This window comes from Monodelphis domestica, chromosome 4, assembly GCF_027887165.1.
Source record: "Monodelphis domestica isolate mMonDom1 chromosome 4, mMonDom1.pri, whole genome shotgun sequence".
In the NCBI taxonomy this organism is placed as follows: Eukaryota; Metazoa; Chordata; class Mammalia; order Didelphimorphia; family Didelphidae; genus Monodelphis; species Monodelphis domestica.
In genome coordinates, this window is record NC_077230.1 from 392,577,282 (window position 1) to 392,596,588 (window position 19,307).

The following is a 19,307-nucleotide window of genomic DNA, read 5'->3' on the forward strand; positions in this document are numbered from 1 at the left end:
TGAGGAAAGGGTTTAGGTCATGGAGGATCCTCAGATCAAATCAAAGCTTCCTCAGAAAACCCCAACAAAGCCCCTCCCAGCCCTAGCTTGGGCAAGAGAGCAGGCAAGGGGAAGAGAAAGTGGAAACTATTCAGGTGAGATGCAGCTCCTTCCCCTCCTAATCCCAGTAGAGACAGTGAGGGCCACCCCCCTCCCCACTCCCAGGTCTCCTGGCCTGTCTATTCAGGACAGGTGCAGAGCAATAAGTGCAGTGGCTGTGGTTTCTCCCCAGAGATCTCCCTGGATGTGGATGCAGACCGAGATGGAGTCGTGGAAAAGAATAATCCTAAAAAGGTAAGTAATTCCCATCTCAAACCACAGTACGTTTTACCTCATTTGCTCTTTAAGAATCTGTGTTCCAAAAAAAAGAATCTGTGTTCCAACCCTCAAACCCAATCCCATAAGACTATCGTGGGTTAACCTTTACTTAGGTACATAATTCCCAGCACAGCAAAACCGCAGCTACAGGCCAAGCCCAAAACTTTCTCATGAAGCCAGCACACAAATCAATCATAGAGGCCCATACAATATGTACAGGTACAGTACAGGTGCACTAAGCTTCAATATGCCTCAGTGACTCAATTACACAAATGAGGAACTCAAACTCCCTAGTAAGCCACCTGTGATGAAATCATTTATCTTGTATTCTGTCTGTAATCACAATACAAAAATATAGAATGTTAATCAAGTGATTTGTTAAAAGTTAATGGATCACTTTTCCAATTATCTCTCTTAGAACATGTATATTGGGTAATGTATCTGTGTACCAAGAAAATGGGTATAAAAATAAAAATCAAGCCTGGGAATGTGGGAGCAGCTCTCAGGTGCAAAGCAGTCCCATGGCCGTAATGATTTAAAAAAAAGAAGAATCTGTTCCATGAATCATGTAACCATGGAAAAATATCCTAAATCAATTAAGTAAATAAAATTTTTCAAATTAAAAAAAAAGAATCTATGTTCCAGGGGGCAGCTGGGTAGCTCAGATGATAGAGAGCTAGGCCCAGAGATGGGAGGTCCTGGGTTCAAATCTAGCCTCAGACACTTCCTAGCTATGTGACCCTGGGTAAGTCATTTGACCCCCTTTGCCTACCCTTTACTGCTCTTCTGTCTTAGAATCAATACATACAGAAGGTAAGGGTTTAAAAAAGAAAAAGAATCTATGTTGCATTTTGCTCCCTATATGTTTTAGTTCTTTAAGCTCCTCCCTTCCCCTTTTATAAAATGAGCAATGTACTGTTACACTGATTTAACTCCAGCCTTTCACTTTGGGGGGAACAAAACCTTGGCTCAGATCTTAATTCAGGCCAAGGTGGGTCTGATGTGTCTCTGTCATGTATGATTGGCAAGGGCAGGGGTGTGGGTCACCAAGGCTTTCTCCAGTGTGTGCTGGGCAGCCATTTCTACCTAATTGTGAGTAAACAACATACCGTTAACCTGATTTTGTTGTTCCGAGCAGAATCGATATGCCTTTTTATCTTGTGACTGAACATCCTGTGATATTGTGGTGCATGAGACTATTACACTGGCTTTAATAGTGTTGTGACTTCATCTGTTGTTCCTCTTCATTAATGTGGTGATTCCTTTAGCCATGATTTGATGGTATCACGTGAATGACTGCAGAGTGAGAACTGTCTAGATTATCTGGACAGACAGTGAAGGAAAATGCTATCCATAAAAAAGCAAGACAAGTTCAAAAATAGTCATTAACGGATATAGACGCAAGCTTTCACAAGTTGGCATTTTCAGCAGATAACTGTGGGATTTTAGCAGCTGTGAGATCAACAAAGTTCATTTAAATTTGCTCTTTCCCTCTTGTCCTCGCAACATTGTTTTTGACTCTTGCTGGATTGATGCCGGGGTGTTTTGTTCCTTCCATATTTACAAATGAAACACTTTTTTGTGTGTTTCTAAATTTTAAGATCTGCTTGGTTGGTAATCAAGTGGTTGGAATGCTGTTTTGACTTTTATTTTAAGCATGTTGTTGACTAAAGGCTTCATTGAAGAAACATTCTACCAATGAGGTCAGTTTGATTCTGGAATCTGTAAGTAATGTGGCACCTGATCCTTTTTGGTGCTTGATATTTTTGAGGACCAATAATTCAAGTGGATTTTGTTCTTGAACAGTGTCCCAAGAGATGACATTTGTTGGCCTGAGGTCTCATTTTTTTTTAATATACTGAAGATCCCTTTCTAACTAGTTGAAAAATGCACAGAGAAGCATGAAAACATAAACCTCTGAAAGAAAGCCAGAGAATGGATATTAATCTAAATTAATCTAGTATGATCAGAAGAGGGGAAGTTTGGTGTCATAATTTTTCTCTTCATGGTGTTGGGCTTTAATCAGTTAAAATTTATTTTCAAAACCTGTGCCACAAAACTTAATGTTTCAATAGAAGTTTGCTTAATTTAAAAAAAAAAAAAGAAGAATCTATGTTCCTTGAGAACATAGCTGGCTTCATCCCCCAGGCAACTGGTGATTAGCAGGTCCCTTCACATCAAGGGCTGGACTGAATTACTACTTGTAAGTCACTTCACCTGTTTGCCTCGGTTTCCTCATCTGTAAAATGGAGACATTAATGAAACTTACCTCCCAGAGCTGTTGTGAGGATCAAATGAGATAATACTATATTTGTCAAATTCTTTGAACAGGGCCTAGCACAGAGTAGGTGCTTAATAAATAGTTGTTTCCCTTTACTTCCCTGAATAAGCCCAGTGGGCAGAGCCTTGGTCTAAGTATTTATGGGGAAACAGGGTTCTTGCCTTTACAGTATTCCTAGTCTGGGGTGGAGGGAAGACCTAGTTCCTTACTTCAAGAAGCTTCTAAACTGAAGGAGAAGAAATGAATCCATGAATGAATGAATGAATTTTCAAAAACCAAGTATTTATACTAACTCTTCCAGGCACTGTCCTTAGTGCTAAGCTACAAATAGAAAGAAAAAAAAAATTAGAGTCTCTGCCCTCAAAGAGTATATATTCTAAAAAGGACAAAGGAAGTAGCATCTAGAGTGTCTTACAAACCTTAAAGTACTACATAAATTCCAGCAATTATTTCTATTTCTAGATGGTACTTCTGAATGAGAAGGGGAAGAGTTGCCCAATGAATGGGAAGGCCTGGGATGAAGATAGCCAGAGAGCAGAACGATGGGTCTGGGTCAGGACAGATAGGGAAATGCTCACCAATGAGGAGCCCTGAACCCCAGAGTGGGTGCTAGAGAACTGGGCCAGAGGCATAGGCTAGATGGAAAGAGTAGACTAAAGAAAATCAGTCCCCACGTTCATCCCTCTCTTCATGGAGCTCCCATTTTACAGAGGCAGAAACCAGGCTCAGAGGATAGAAGTAATAGACCCAAGGTAAATCAGTATTAGTATTAAAACTAGGATTAGATTTCAGATCTCCAAAAGGCCAGATCCAGTGTTCTCCCAGGACCCTCTCTCTTTCTTCCCTCCCCACCTCTATACACCAAGGAGTGAAGAGATCACAAGACTGTTAGGAATGAAAGAAAGCCCAGCCTCCAAGGACAGTGTTGCCCTTTCCAATTTAGCACCCAATAAATCGTGCCTCCCAGAGTCAGCCAAAATAGAAACCTGCCCTGTAAAAAGCCTTATTGTCTAGGTCTTGAGCCAGAACACATTAAAAGAAAGCCTGTCTCTCTAACCCTAAAGCACGATGGATTGCTGAATGGGGAGTGGGAGGCAGGAGCCTGTGGCCAAGTCTTTCATGGATGTGCTATGTGACCTTGGGCATATCACGCCCCCTCTCCAGGACGCCATTTCTCCATATAGACAAATGGTTAATGAACTTTCTTATCTCGTAATCTCCCCCTGACAGCTTCTGTGCCTTCTGAGCTCCCAATAAAAGAAAGCCAGCTGATAGTCCTGCCTTCCGGAGGCAGGGGTGGGGGGACATCTGTGCTAGATCAGGCAGAGCCATTCTCCAGGGGCCTGATCCCTACTGCAAAATTGCTGAGAACTCACACCCCTAAAAGGACCTCCTTGCTAGGCAAGGGACCAGAGGTTCCTCTGACTTCTAGACCTAAATTCAAAATCCCACCTCTCTCACTTGTTACTTATACATAGTTATATGCATATGCATACATACTTATACTTAGGCTCTCTGGGTTCCAGTTTTATCCTCTATAAAATGAGAGGATTAGAATACTCTACTGGGGGCAGCTGGGTGGCTCAGTAGATTGAGAGCTAGACCTAGAGATGAGTGGTCTTTGTTTCAAACATGCCTTCAGACATTTTCTAGCTGTGTGACCCTGGGCAAGCTACTTAACCCCCCTTGCCTAGCCCTTACCATTCTTTTGCCTTAGAACCAATACACAATATTGATTCTAAGAAGGAAAGTAAGGGATTTTAAAAATATAAAAAGTAATAAGAGAGAAAGCTTGAATAGGCAGTTTTCAGAGGAAGAAATCAAAATTATCAATAATCACATGAACGTGTTCTAAATCCCTCCTGATTAGAGAAATACAAATCAAAACAACTCTGAGGTACCACCTCACACCTAGTAGATTGGCCAATATGACAATTTTAAGGAAATAATAAATGTTGAAGGGGATGTGACAAAATTGAGACACTAATGCATTGCTGGTGGAGTTGTGAATTGATCCAACCATTCTGGAAGGCAATTTGGAACTATGCCCAAAGGGCTTTAAAAGATTGCATACCTTTTGATCCAGCCATAACACTGCTGGATTTATAACCCAAAGAGACAATAAAAAAGAGTTGTAAAAAATATTCATAACCACACTCTTTGTGGTGACAAAAATTGAAAATGAGGGGGTACCCATCTATTAGGGAATGGCTGAACAAATTGTGGTATCTGATGGTGATGGAATACTACTGTGCTATAAGAAATGATGGACTGCTTGATTTCTATAAGAACTGGAAAGACTTCCATGAACTGACACAGAGTGAGATGAGCAGAACCAAGAGAACATTGTACACAAAGACTGAAACACTGGAATGATCAAATGTAATCAACTTTGCTACTAGTAGTGTTATTATTAAAATTAATATATCTACCAGTTATTATTTTTCATAAAATTTATTAATAGAAAAGGTAGATGAGCACAGAGTTAAATCTCATCATTACTCTAAGTTCTCTGACCATGTGTTGCCTAGCCTGCAAGAATCTTCCTCTCCCTCAGAGTTTGTCCCAAAAAGTCCAGGTATGCTCCACCTACTTTCTTATATTGACGTACAGGATGTTCACAGATGTAACTCTAGTATGTAAAGAATGTTGACGGACAGGTCAGCAACCCAGGAAGGGGAGGGGATGAACTTCCCTCAGTACAGTAGCAATGCAATGATCCAGGACAATTCTGAGGGACTTATGAGAAAGAACGCTATCCACGTCCAGAGGAAGAACTGTGGGAGCGGAAACACAGAAGAAAAACATGTGATTGATCACTTGTTTATATGGGTATATGATGTGGGGGTTTGGTTTAAAGGATTGCTCTATTACAAAAATGAATAATATGGAAATAGAATTTGAGTTGTAATACATGTATAATTAAGGGGAATTGCTTGTCAGCTCTTGGAAGAGGGGAGGGAGAGAACATGAATCATGTAACCATGGAAAAATTTTTTTAACTTTTTTAATTTAAAAGAGAAAGTTTGTGGTATTGTGAAAAGAATAGTAGATAGACAGAAGACCTAAATTCAAATATCAGCCATGCTATCAGCTGGTTGTGGATGTTGGCCAAGTCATTTAACATCTCTGAAACTCTTTTCTTACCTGCAAAATGAAGGGGTTGAGTTGAAAGAATTCTCAAGTCGCTGCTAAATCTGACATTCTGTGACTATGTAGCTTCTAATTATAGTTGACAGTCTATGAAGGTTTTTCACATGTACAAGCCTTACAATATCTCTGTCAGGTAAAGTGTATGTTAAAATCCTCATTTTGAGAGATGGCAAAAATAAGTCACAAAATAAATTATTTTCCCAAAGTCATGGGGTACACAACAGAGCCAGGACTTGAACATAGGCCATCGAATATATCTGGGGCAGGGGGGAGTACAAAACATAGAACAGAACAGGGTAGATGATGACCTCATGGGACTGAATACAAAATGATTGGTTACAGAGCTGAGGCATAGGGAACAACATGATTGGTTAGAAGTTTGGTCACGGGGAGCTAGCAATGACCCCCTTCTTCTCTCATAAGACTAAGAAGAGCTCCTTGTTGGAGTCTGTTTGAGAGATAGCAGCCCAGACTGTTGGACAGCAAAATAGACACTCTTGAAGGATAGTTCAATGGTGTGAAGATATCAGGTCTAACTCCCTGTCTTTTACACATACTCCCCAAGCTTGGCAAAATTCTCTTTGAGACAAGAATAGATCAGTGACTAAAAGGAGAGCTTTTAGGTTTCTAAATCTAACCCATTACAGACCAGCTGAATTCTGACCTAAATTCAAAGACAAAGAACTGTGTCTTAAGCAGTTACAGGACAAAATCAATTTCTCGTAAAACAAAATCAATAAATAAATGATTCAAGATCAGTCTTAATCTTCTCACTTCCCTCTCATCCTCCCCTCCTCCCCAATGGGTTCACCCAGACTAGAGACTACTCCCTTCTCTTTTTCCTCTTAAAAAATCCTTCATATTCTTCAAAGCTCAGCTCCAACACCACCTCCTACTTGAGGCTTCTCCTAAACCCCCAGCTACTAATGCCTCCAAAAAACCTTACATACTAGTTATCTTATGCATACTTAAATGTTCCAATAGAATGTAAGGTTCCCAAGGACAAGAACTGTTTCAGTTTGTCTTTGTATCCCTACTGCCTAACACAGTGACATGTACATTGTAGGAACTTTATATTCTTGATTGAATAATTAGTGTGTTATTAGTTTCATTTTATAGATGGAGAAACTGGGGCCCAGAGTTCGGGTCACACAGCTAGTGTCAGTCAGGATTTGATCTCAAGTCTCCTGATTCATTCACCACACTGCATCTAGGATACCCTTAATCTCTAGTTTAGTCTGTGCTGTCTTTCCACACAAAGGGTGTTCAGAATAGATCTGGAATTGATCACTGATTCTAGGTTTGCCCTTCTTACTCTAACCAACCAGTAACTGTTCTCTGGGCCTTGGGGCCAATGCCCCGAATGCCTACAGAGATGACCCCTCTCAAAAGGAGCATGTGTTATGGAGATAATCCCAGACTGAAGGTCAGAGAACTTGAGTTCAAATCAAGTCTCTCTTGCTTACTACATGATCATGTTTTCTGTTCTGTGCCTCAGTTTCCTCTGCTATAAAATTAAGGAATTGATCTAGATGACTCTAAGGTCCTTCCAGCTTTAAATTCTATGAAATCTCCCTGTTCATCACAAGACATGCCTTGGGGTAATACAGAGATAGGAGACTTAGCTACGGGGCAAGAGGAACAAGGCTTGCTCCTCACATATTGGCCTGGCTTCCTTTGTCAACAGGCATGCTGGACCTGGGGCCCTGAAGGCCAGGGAGCCATCCTACTGGTGAACTGCGACAGGGAGATCCCCTGGTTGCCCAAGGAAGATTGCTCTGATGAAAAGATCTACACCAAAGAAGGTATCCGAAATGGCTCCAAGATGTCCATTGGGTGGGTGAGCAAGATGTTCCCTGGGATAAGAGGAAGGAAAGAGAGCATCTTAAATTTTTTCCTTTCTCTTGGGAGCCAAAAGAGATCAGAGGGGCAGCTTGAGATAGCTGTGCCCAGTTATCCTAATCTGAACAGTGACAGCATCAGCCTCCAGACTGTAACTCCTGAAGAATGAGAGAGTGGAGGGCAAATGGCCAGGGAACTCTGACCGCATCCCCTCTGTCCTCCGTATCTCCCCACAGACCTGAAGGACATGTCTCGGATGATCCTGAGGACCCGCGGCCCCAATCAGCTCCCAGCCGGCTATGAGATGGTTCTCTACATTTCCATCAGCGACTCTGACAAAGTGGGCGTGTTCTATGTCGACAGTGAGTGTGACCCCAGCATCCCAGTCCCATGCTCACAATCCCATATGCCTGTACTGGCAGCCGCACAAGTCACCAACTTACATTTATTGAGCCACTCCTGTACTGACCATGTGCCCTGACTTCAGGGAGCTCAATCTGTCAGAGCTAGAGAAATTCAATTTACTTGTGCAAAAAAGGCTAAAGAAGAAATAGGGGGCAGTCTATAAACAAGGGCTGATTCATTAGTGAGGTCTCATAAAATGTCAGAGCTGGGAGAGACCTTAGAACCCAGAATGTCAGAGCTGGGAGAGACCTTAGAACAGAGAATGTCAGAGCTGGGAGAGACCTTAGAACAGAGAATGTCAGAGCTGGGAGAGACCTTAGAACAGAGAATGTCAGAACAGGGAGAGACCTTAGAACAGAGAATGTCAGAGCTGGGAGGGAGCTTAGAACAGAGAATGTCAGAGCTGGGAGAGACCTTAGAACAGAGAATGTCAGAGCTGGGAAAGAGCTTAGAGCAGAGAATGTCAGAGCTGGGAGAGACCTTAGAACAGAGAATGTCAGAGCTGGAAGGAACCTTAGAACAGAGAATGTCAAAACTGGGAGAGAGCTTAGGACAGAGAATGTCAGAGCTGGGAGGGAGCTTAGAACAGAGAATGTCAGAGCTGGGAGGGAGCTTAGAACAGAGAATGTCAGAGCTGGGAGAGACCTTAGAACACAGAATGTCAGAGCTGGGAGAGAGCTTAGAACAGAGAATGTCAGAGCTGGGAGAGACCTTAGAACACAGAATGTCAGAGCTGGGAGAGAGCTTAGAACAGAGAATGTCAGAGCTGGGAGAGACCTTAGAACAGAGAATGTCAGAGCTGAGAGAGACCTTAGAACAGAGAATGTCAGAGCTGGGAGGGAGCTTAGAACAGAGAATGTCAGAGCTGGGAGAGACCTTAGAACAGAGAATGTCAGAGCTGAGAGAGACCTTAGAACACAGAATGTCAGAGCTGGGAGGGAGCTTAGAACAGAGAATGTCAGAGCTGGGAGAGACCTTAGAACACAGAATGTCAGAGCTGGGAGAGAGCTTAGAACAGAGAATGTCAGAGCTGGGAGAGACCTTAGAACAGAGAATGTCAGAGCTGAGAGAGACCTTAGAACAGAGAATGTCAGAGCTGGGAGAGACCTTAGAACAGAGAATGTCAGAGCTGGGAGAGCCCTTAGAACAGAGAATGTCAGAGCTGGGAGAGAGCTTAGGACAGAGAATGTCAGAGCTGGGAGGGAGCTTAGAACAGAGAATGTCAGAGCTGGGAGGGAGCTTAGAACAGAGAATGTCAGAGCTGGGAGAGACCTTAGAACACAGAATGTCAGAGCTGGGAGAGAGCTTAGAACAGAGAATGTCAGAGCTGGGAGAGACCTTAGAACACAGAATGTCAGAGCTGGGAGAGAGCTTAGAACAGAGAATGTCAGAGCTGGGAGAGACCTTAGAACAGAGAATGTCAGAGCTGAGAGAGACCTTAGAACAGAGAATGTCAGAGCTGGGAGGGAGCTTAGAACAGAGAATGTCAGAGCTGGGAGAGACCTTAGAACAGAGAATGTCAGAGCTGAGAGAGACCTTAGAACACAGAATGTCAGAGCTGGGAGGGAGCTTAGAACAGAGAATGTCAGAGCTGGGAGAGACCTTAGAACACAGAATGTCAGAGCTGGGAGAGAGCTTAGAACAGAGAATGTCAGAGCTGGGAGAGACCTTAGAACAGAGAATGTCAGAGCTGAGAGAGACCTTAGAACAGAGAATGTCAGAGCTGGGAGAGACCTTAGAACAGAGAATGTCAGAGCTGGGAGAGCCCTTAGAACAGAGAATGTCAGAGCTGGGAGAGAGCTTAGAACACAGAATGTCAGAGCTGGGAGAGACCTTAGAACAGAGAATGTCAGAGCTGGGACAGAAATTAGAACCCAGAATGTCAGAGCTGGGAAGACTTAAAATATAGAAAAAGAGTGGTAGGAGGGACCTTAGAACCCGGAGCTGGGAGGGAGCTTAGACAGAGAGTGTAAGATCTGGGAGACTCCTTAGAACTCAGAAAGTCAGAGCTGGGGAAGGTCTTTGAATAGGGAGCTAGAAATCTGCCTCTGATGTGACCTTGTACAAGTCAGTGTTTCCTTTGAAGGAGATGACCACTTACAAAGACTTCCATTATACACAATTGCCATAATTGTATATATATGGTATATTATATATACCATATGTATATAATAATGGTATAGAAAGACTGAGCTTGGGGGGAAAGACAGTCTCTGCCACCCCCAGCATGAGACTGGTACTTGTCAAAGGAGCAGCAAAGCTAGAAAGGCCTAATGGAGGGCAGGTGGTATAGTTGCTATATAGCATTAGTCCTGAAGTCAGAAAGGCTTGAGTTCAAATTGAGCCTCTGACAATGTGTGACCCAGAGCAAGTCATGTAACCTCAATCTACCTCAGTTCCCTCATTCAAAATGAGGATAATAATAGCACTCAGTAGCATAGCTGTGGAAGGATCAAATGAGATGCTCCTGCTAAAGAGCTTAGCATGCATGGAAGGAGCTTAATAAACACTTGTTTTCTTCCTTCCTTTCACGGAAAAGCCCCCCTCTTCTGGAAAGTTCCACTAATTGTCTAAAAGCAAATCCCAAGAATATTCTGAGAACCTTCCAAGAACCAGAGGCACCAGCCTTGGGATCACAGACAAATCCTTCCCAAGCCCTCCTCCCAGGGCTCAGTTTCCGTCTTTGAAAATAAGGGAGGGTTAGACTGCACACTTTCTGAGGTCATGTCCAGCTCAGACATTCTGACAGTCCAGGCTTATGCCACAGGAGCCCCAAGGACTATGTGAGGGGCGTGAGTATATGGAAGGCAATGCCAGGTGCCTGTCACTCTCCTGATCCACCCTCAGCTCCAGCCAGTTCCCAGGGTGCTGACCCCAGAGGGTGTTGGAATTCCTCTAGGTGCCAGGCTGACACTACTTTCTACCCTGGGCTGGACATGTTGATGTTTATCCCATTCTGGGCCAGGTTGCCATGAGGATTGGGCAATTTTTGGTACAACCAAGGGTATGCCATTAGGCCATGGGCTCAAATGCCCCCTGCTGCATAGAGAGTTGGCAGTAGGGTAACACCAACCCGATTCCCTGAACTCTATGGCCTTACTTCTTAGGGGTGGGATTTCCTAGCATTTCAAGGTTTGGCCTAATCGAGGCAGAGTGGTTTAGTGGAAGAGTCATTAATGGACTTAGAATCAAGAAGATTGTAGGGGTGAGGGGTGGTACTACTACATAGCTCAGTAGATTGAGAGCCACGCCTGGAGACAGAGGTCCTGAATTCAAATCTGGCCTCAGATACTTCCTAGCTGAATGACCCCAGAAAAGTCACTTAATCCCAATTGCCCAGCCCTTACCACTCTTCTGCGTTGGAACCAGTAACTTAATATAGATTCAAAGACCAAAGGTAAGTGCTATTTTAAAAAAAATAGAAGAAAGATCTGGGTTCAAATCTTGCCTCTGACAATTATGATTATGATTGACCCTGCATAAATCATTTAACCTCTCTTCTTCAGTTTCTTCATCTGTAAAATAAGGGGATGGACTCCATGGCCTCCAAAGTCCTTGCAGCTCTAAATCTGTGACATTATACATCTATTCTGTATCTATCTTGGTAGGTCCCTAGTTTTTGGTGTGCAGTCTCCTCCATTGGAATGTGAACTCCTTCTATACAACCCAGGTTACCTCATCCCAGATCACCACCCTATAGAAGACTGCCCCTTTCTCCACCCAGGTGGAGACCCCTAACCATCTGCAGGTTTCGGGTTCCTCCCTTGCTCTCCCCCCACCCCACTCCTCTCCTACAATAAAGCCTTACTATATTTCTCAAAAAAAAAAGTGAACTCCTTGGAGGCAGGAATCATGTTCTTACCTTTCTTTCTACCTCCAGCACTTAGCAGAGTACCTGGCACAAAGGAAGTGTCATATAAGTGTTGGCTATTATCATCATCATCATCATCATCACCATCATCGTTGTCATCATCGTGGGAAGCACCAGGGACACATGAAATTATCTAAAGTTTTTCTTTTAGAGTCATACTGTTACTTCGTTGGCCTAAGGAGCTCCCCAGGAGGGCAGCCCCCCATCAGTATAATAATATCTCCTGTAAGCTTGATTCAGTGCTGTTGGACACTTTGAGGAGACACTCCTGAGCTAGTGTGAGACAGGAAGGTCCCAACCCTTAAAGAGATGCTAATTTATCTCATTCAGATTCATCAGAAAGCATAGAGCTATGAGACTGACTGGGTGCCAGGCAAAGATTCTAGACTATAGATGTGATGAGATTCCTTTTTTTTTAAACACTGACCTTCTGTCTTAGAATCAATACTGTGTGTTGGTTCTGTTATAGAAGAGTGGTCAGGGCTAGGCAATGGGGGTTAAGTGACTTGCCCAAGGTCTCACAGCTAGGAAGTGCCTGAGGCCAAATTTGAACCTGGGATCTCCCATCTGTAGCCACTCAGCTGCCCCCAATGAGATTTCTTAAACAAGAGGGGAAAAGAATGAGTACTAGTGTGGTCAAGGAAGACCCAAATCAAGAGCTGATGTTTGCAGAATTTACCCCTCCAGGCTGCTTAGCATTCACCCAGAATTGGAAGGCTTAACATCCAATAGAAAGAGCAATGGCTTTGGAGTCTGAAGAGCTGGCTCCAGGATCTGCCCTCTTGCTGGTACCTGTGCTGAAAGTCATTCCCAGCTGAAAAATGAGAGGGTTGATTCAGTAATCTCCAAGCTGCCGCCCATCCCTCCATGCTGTGATCCTGGAACCAGAGCTGACTGATGAAGAACAAAGCCAGCACCACTGGCTTCAAGCCAGAGGCCCCATGACATTGGGCAGCTCAACAGAAGAGCATTCATTGTTGGTCTCTGTCGGGAGAAAGAGAGCGAGTGGCGAAGATGTGGGAAGGTTCTGGAGGAGAGGCAGAGACTGATCTCCTTTGGACAATGCCAAGATTGTCCCCATCAGTGAATGGCTGCCTGGATGGTGGCCAAGGACCCTGAAAGAGAAACAACAGTAAGATTCAGAGGCTCAGGTTCTGTCCCCCAGCATGGAGTTCTGTTGCCTGCCACATGAGAGGGAGCAAAGTCCACAGAGAGACTGAAACTCAATGTCTGTGGCCCTGCCTTCCCTACCCAGCCCAATGCCTGGCTTTCTTCTCTAGGCATCCTTGGCCTCTCCCAGGAAAAGCAGAGTCATTCAGCTGGGGATCTGGTGTCTACAGTGGGCATGACTCGGCTTTCTCTCTCCCCCACCCTCTGACCTTTGGAGTTGGATAGGCCCCCAGAGTATCACTAGAAATGTTGCTGAGAGCATGGGTAGCAAGCCTGGCACCACCATTGTGCCCATGGTCAGATTGGTAATTGCCTGGATTAGCCTGGCCTTAGCAACTTTCCGGTGAAATAATTCAGTTGGCAGCCAAGGTGGAAAGGACAATGGAACGTAGAAATCTGGAACCCGGATTGTCACAACTGGGAGCAGCCTTAGAGCATCATCAGGCATCAGAGCAGGAAGAGGCATTAGGCCTTGAAATGTTAAAACAGAGACTCAGCAAGTCCGGAATGCTCTGTGTTCTTACCTCCTCCTAGGACTCCTGGCTCCCATAAAGTTTCACCTCAGGTGACATCTCCTACCAGAAACCTTTCCTGATTCTCTCATGTCATGGGATTCTGAGCTCATAGATGTCCAGCTGGAAGGGACCCTAGAGGTCATTGAGTCCAGGCCCTTCATTTTAGTTCATTTAAAACCTTACTTGTGTCTTAGTATCAGTTCTAAGACAGGAATGGGGCAAGGGCTAAGCAATTGGGGTTAAGTGACTTGCTCTGGATCACGCAGCTAGGAAGTGTCTGAAGCCAGCCTTGAATCCAAGCCCTCCTGACACACTGTTCACTGCCCCAAGCACAATTCTTTTCCATTCATTTCAGGCAGTTGGTAACTAGGTTCCTCAACTACAAAATGGGGGAAATAATAGTACCTACCTCCCAGAACTATTGTGAGAATCATATGAGATGATATTTGTAAAAGTGCCCATCACAATGCCTGGCACATAATAAATATTTATTTCACTTCATTTTTTTTCAAATGGAGAAAATGAGGCACAAAGAGGTTAAGTGATTTGTTCAGGGTCACAGGTTTTAAGTGTCTTAGGCAGAATTTGAACTCGGCTCCAAGTCCATTGGCTCTATTCACTACTAATCAACTAACTGCCCTAGTTGTTGGCAGTGCCGCGTACTCCACCTCCAATCACGGTGCATTTGTGTTGTATATTTCCTATATTTACCTGGCTGTACACATGATGTATCCCCCAACAGAATGTAAGCTCCTAGAAGTCAGGCACTGTCTCATTTTGGTGTCAGTATCTCTAGTGCCCAGCACCGTAGCTGGCACATTTTTTAACTAGACCAATGGACCATATTCATAAAGATGTGAAAGAATAAATATACATTCACAAAGAGAAGTAGATAGGTAGGTAGAAAGAGGGGCGGATTGATAGGTAGAGAGAGAAAGAGTGAGAGAGAGGAATCAGTAGAAAATGGTAGGTAAGTAGGTAGGTATATGGATAGATAGAAGGATGGATGGATGAATAGATAGACAGACACACAAAGAGATATATAGAAACAGATAGACGGGGAGAGAGAGAGAGAGAGAGAGAGAGAGAGAGAGAGAGAGAGAGAGAGAGAGAGAGAGAGAGAGAGAGAGAGAGAGAGAGAGAGAAAGAGAAAGAAAGAGAGAGTCATCAGGGTAAAAACCTCCAAGTAAGGACACTTTCTCTACCAATATTCATTGCTACTTCTTTTGCAACTAAGGATTATTTAGAAGTTTGTATAGAGCACATAGTAGGAGCTTAATGAATGCTTGCTAAATGATTGATTTAAAAGGCTTTATTGTGGTATATGTCAGAGCTGAGATACCTTCAAGGCAGTACAATATAGTGAAAAGAACACAGGATTTAGAATCGGGGGACTTGAGTTTAAACCGTAGCTCTCCTGTTTACTGGCTCTGTAGTCTTAGACAAATTCCCTTCCTTTCTCCCTTTAGATAAATAAATCTTTTATTATTTAGAGAGAAAGATAGATAGATAGATAGATAGATAGATAGATAGATAGATAGATAGATAGATAGATAGATAGATAGTTTGAACCCTTCTCTTAACCCACCCTATAACACTTTGTAGTCTTAGACAAATTACATCACCTCTCTGGGGCTCCAGTTCCTCCTCTGCAAAACAAGAAATTGAAATAATGTCAAAAGCCCCTCCCACCTCCAAACCCCCAACCCCTTCATTCACCAAGAAGGAAATAGGTTCACAAAGGTATGGTGACTTGCCCAGGGTCAAACAGCTGATTGAAGACAGGGCTGGCGCTTGAAGTCTTGTACCAAGAGGTATCTCACATTGACAAAAATGCTTTGCATTTCTCAACTATAGGGCAAGCCCCTTTTCTCTTCCTTCTTCTTCCTCCTTCTGTCCTCAGATATTCCAGTAACATTTAAGAATTCTCATCTCACCTTTGTTTGAATTTCTCTGGATATTTTTCTTGCTAACAGTCAATGTCCCTTCCAGACCCGTTCTTCGGCCAGCGTTACATGCACATCCTCGGCCGGCGGAAGCTGTTCCATGTGGTAAAGTATACAGGTGGCAAAGCCGAGCTGGAATTCTTCGTAGAAGGCCTTCGATTCCCTGACGAGAGTTTCTCAGGCCTGGTCTCCATCCACGTCAGCCTGTTGGAACTTCTGATAGAGGTGAATGAGCATGGGCCATAAGGAGGGAGAGGAGGGAAGGGAGACGAGGAGAGCTTCCTAAGACACTGAAGAAGAAAGGAGAAAGGTGGCCAAGGTTAGAAGGGATCCCCAAGGCCAGCTGGGGTCATTCCCCAAGATGGTGGAATTCAGGATGCCATTGTTCCCATCCTTCCCAAGAAAGGGTCAATAGGGTCAGGCTCTTTGGGCATGATCACCCAGACTTCAAGTGTGCCTGCAATTTCTGCCTTCAGTCTTGACCTCTAACTCCACTGAGTTTCAAGGCCTCTGGAATCATGCTTACCAACTCATTTCATACCTTTACAGCTAGGAGGGACCCTTAGAGGCTATTTAGTCCAAGCCATTTTATGGATGAGGAAACAGAGGTGAATTGTGCAAAGTCACTTCAGAGAGTAAGTGGCAGAGCCAGGATCTAAACTCAGGACCTTTCTCTCCCAACTTCTTCCTCTAAACACATTGAGGGAAATGATTGGCCAGAAAGGTTGCCTCTCTTGTCCTCTCATTTCCATAGTGTTTTTTTAAACCCTTACTTTCCATCTTAGAGTTTATACTGTGTATTGGTTCCAAGGCAGAAGAAGGGAAGGTCTAGGCAATAAGGGTTAAATGACTTGCCTAGGGTAATGCAGCTAAAAAATGTGAGGCCAATTTTGAACCCAAGACTTCCTGTCTCTAGCCCTGACTCTTGATCCACCAAGCCACACAGCTACCCTCTTCCACAGGGTTTTTAAGTTTACAAAGCCCATAGCCTCATATAGTTAGTTATTTTCCCCATTTTAGAAAAGGGGCAGTGGATGTGACTTGCCCAGGATCACTCAGCTAGGAAGCAGCAGTCAAGTGTCTTGACTCCAAAACCAACCCCTTTTCCCACTCTCCCATGCTTGCCTTTAATTCTAGCAAACCTCAGTTGGGCTGGGTTTTTCTGAGCTCTGTCTGGTAGTGGGCACATTTCTAAGGCACCAGTCTAATTCCTGCCCTCATGCCCCTAAATCACAAACAATCTACTCAATTGTGTGGTGAGTGACAAACTAATAAAAAACAATATGTATGTTCTGAATGTATCTCAGTGCCTAGATGAACTGGCTCTAATTTCTAAAGGACTTTCAAGGTTTTTTAATTTTTTATTGTCTTTTGTTTTTCCAAATTTCCCCTTCCTTTCCCAGCATAGCCCTCTCCCTTCTCCCACCCAGAGAGCCATCCCTTGATACAGAGTTAAAAAGAAAAAAGGGGCAAAGGAAATCCAGACTAACCAGTACATCAACCAATGTATGCAACATTCCACATCTATCACCCCCCACCTCTGCAAAAAAGACTTACAAAGCCTTGCTAGTTTCCAATTATCCTGGGAGTAGGTAGTAGAGGGATGAGTGTCCCCTATTTGACAGATGAGAAAACTTCGTCTCAGGATTTAAAGTGATTTTGCTTAAGGTTACACAGAGCAGAGCTGTATAGACTATCGAGACTCAAATCCAGTTCTGTTCTATCCTCTTGACTACAATGATTAATGTCATACCAACAAGCTAAGCTTGGCTGTCCACGTGGGCTGCTTAACTATATGGAGGAAAACTTCTGGTATGCCCTGGTTTCCTATTTCACCTGTAACTGCAGACATAGGCTATTTACTCATTTTGATTATAATTCCTTGCCCCAAGTTGCCTCTTCAACCCTAGGTCATCTCAATTAAGGAATTTGGATGGGAGAGAATGGAGTTTAAATAAAACTCATCCTTCCTTCTTGACAATGTGAAATAAAAAATGAGCACCCTCAACATATGTCAAGTCTCAGGAGAAAAAGCCTTGACCCAAATTTTTGTACCAGGGACAATCAGCATTCCATCAGTATAAGTGGGAAGATTGGTCACTGTCCCATTGAGGGGGAGTCAGAGACCCTTGCAACATCATCAAAAAAAAGTGCAGGGAAGGAGGAGCTTTATCCTTAATAGAAGGCTACAGTCTTTTGCTTCTATACTGCCAAACCACCCTCCAAATTCAGCACCCTGGGGGGAACCCCCATCACCCTACCCTAGTTATTTTTCTTCTCAGGAGTATGATCCTATACAGAGGAGAGGAAATCCTCAATTCTGAGCTACTATAGACCTTACTATCAGAGTGGTGAACTAATGGTTCTCCCTTAGACCTCTGCTTTTAGATGATGTAGTTACAAACTTCTCTCTCCATTCTCTCTTGTAGGGACTTCCCCAGACTCCAATCTACACAGACACAGTGACTTTCCGGGTCGCCCCATGGATAATGACCCCAAACACGTTACCTCCTGTGTCAGTGCTAGTATGCAGGTAAGATACAGGCTGGTATAGCCAGCCAGGACTTGGCCAACTACTGGAATCACCAGGAGTGTTCTTTGGGTCAGCTACAACTGGCAACTCTTAGATGAGACTTGATAAGACTTTGAGACATCCAGGGAGGAGAAGCTTTGGTCATCCCTTAGCTGCTAGGAAATAAGCAAGATCGCCATCTTAATGGAACCTCAAAGTGCAGCCATGATGGGGACCCCAGTTAAGCTGCCACTCTTTCCCCACTTCAGGAATGATGGAGGTTCCATTGTAATCAATCAGGTTATGTTCCTCAAGGGTGGAGAGGTTGACAGGATTGCCCCATACAGCATCAGTGTACTCCTAAGGAATGAGTACTCAAACCCATGTTAGCTAGAAAGAGATGAATGAAAAATTATGTAGAAGAGAAGGCAGAGATGTGGCTCAGTGGATTGAGAGCCAGGCCCAGAGACAGGAAGTCCTGGGCTCAAATATGACCTTAGACACTTCCCAGCTGTGTAACCCTGGGCAAGTCACTTGACCTTCATTGCCTAGCCTTTACTGCTTTGGAACTTTACTGCCTTGGAACCAATTCACTGTATTGATTCTAAGATGGAAGGTAAGAAGGTTTTAATAATAATAATAATAATGTAGAGTATATATATTCAGTTAAGACAGGAACTATACCCCTTTATTTGTATCCTTAGTGCATGGAACCTCATAGGAACTTAACACTTGTAGATTGTTAATAAATGTTATGGACTGAAAGAAAGATACCTCTAGATGTTGTGAAATCCATCCCCTTCATTCTAGAATGGTCCCAGCAAACAGATCCAAGTCTTCAAATTTGCCTGGACTTGGAGGGGATGAAGGTCACTCCTTTAAGAGTACTTTCCTCATTCTTTGACTTGGTCATTGATGTTAATGCCAAGTGAGTGACTGGGTTTAGGTGATAAGTTATTTCCTTGAATGTCCTTCCCCTAAAGACCTACTAGAGGGAGCTATGAGCATCCATGCTGATCTAGCTGTCCCCTGCAGTAAGCCTTGATCTCTCATTGCTCTTCCCTCCTCACCCCTCCCTTCTCTCTCTGGCATTTCTCAGCGTGAAGGACAATTACCTCTTCCTGAAGGAGATAAAGAACCTAATTGAGAAAACTAGCTGCAAGCTTAAGATCTGTTTCCAGTACATGAATCGCGGGGATCGTTGGATCCAGGTAAGAAGACTCCAGCAAGAACAGAGTCAGAAACAGGGTATTCT

The 19,307-nt window shown here is 43.7% G+C and overlaps 1 protein-coding gene and 1 long non-coding RNA gene across 3 annotated transcripts in view; one reads left to right on the forward strand and one right to left on the reverse strand.

Moving 5' to 3' along the window:
• The window catches only part of LOC100026094 (protein-arginine deiminase type-2), a 70,278-nt gene that overhangs the window by 24,043 nt on the left and 26,928 nt on the right, over positions 1 to 19,307 (forward strand). For both annotated transcript variants that reach the window (XM_056795702.1, XM_016422154.2), the window contains 6 exons: positions 272 to 333; positions 7,479 to 7,596; positions 7,870 to 7,995; positions 15,587 to 15,765; positions 17,970 to 18,073; positions 19,152 to 19,263. In XM_056795702.1, the coding sequence (XP_056651680.1) occupies positions 272 to 333; positions 7,479 to 7,596; positions 7,870 to 7,995; positions 15,587 to 15,765; positions 17,970 to 18,073; positions 19,152 to 19,263 (701 nt within the window). The remainder of the gene's footprint in view (positions 1 to 271; positions 334 to 7,478; positions 7,597 to 7,869; positions 7,996 to 15,586; positions 15,766 to 17,969; positions 18,074 to 19,151; positions 19,264 to 19,307) is intronic.
• Positions 15,094 to 19,307, reverse strand: part of LOC130453896 (uncharacterized) — a 54,120-nt gene continuing 49,906 nt past the window's right edge. The window contains exon 2 of the long non-coding RNA XR_008911557.1: positions 15,094 to 15,830. This is a non-coding gene — a long non-coding RNA (uncharacterized LOC130453896). The remainder of the gene's footprint in view (positions 15,831 to 19,307) is intronic.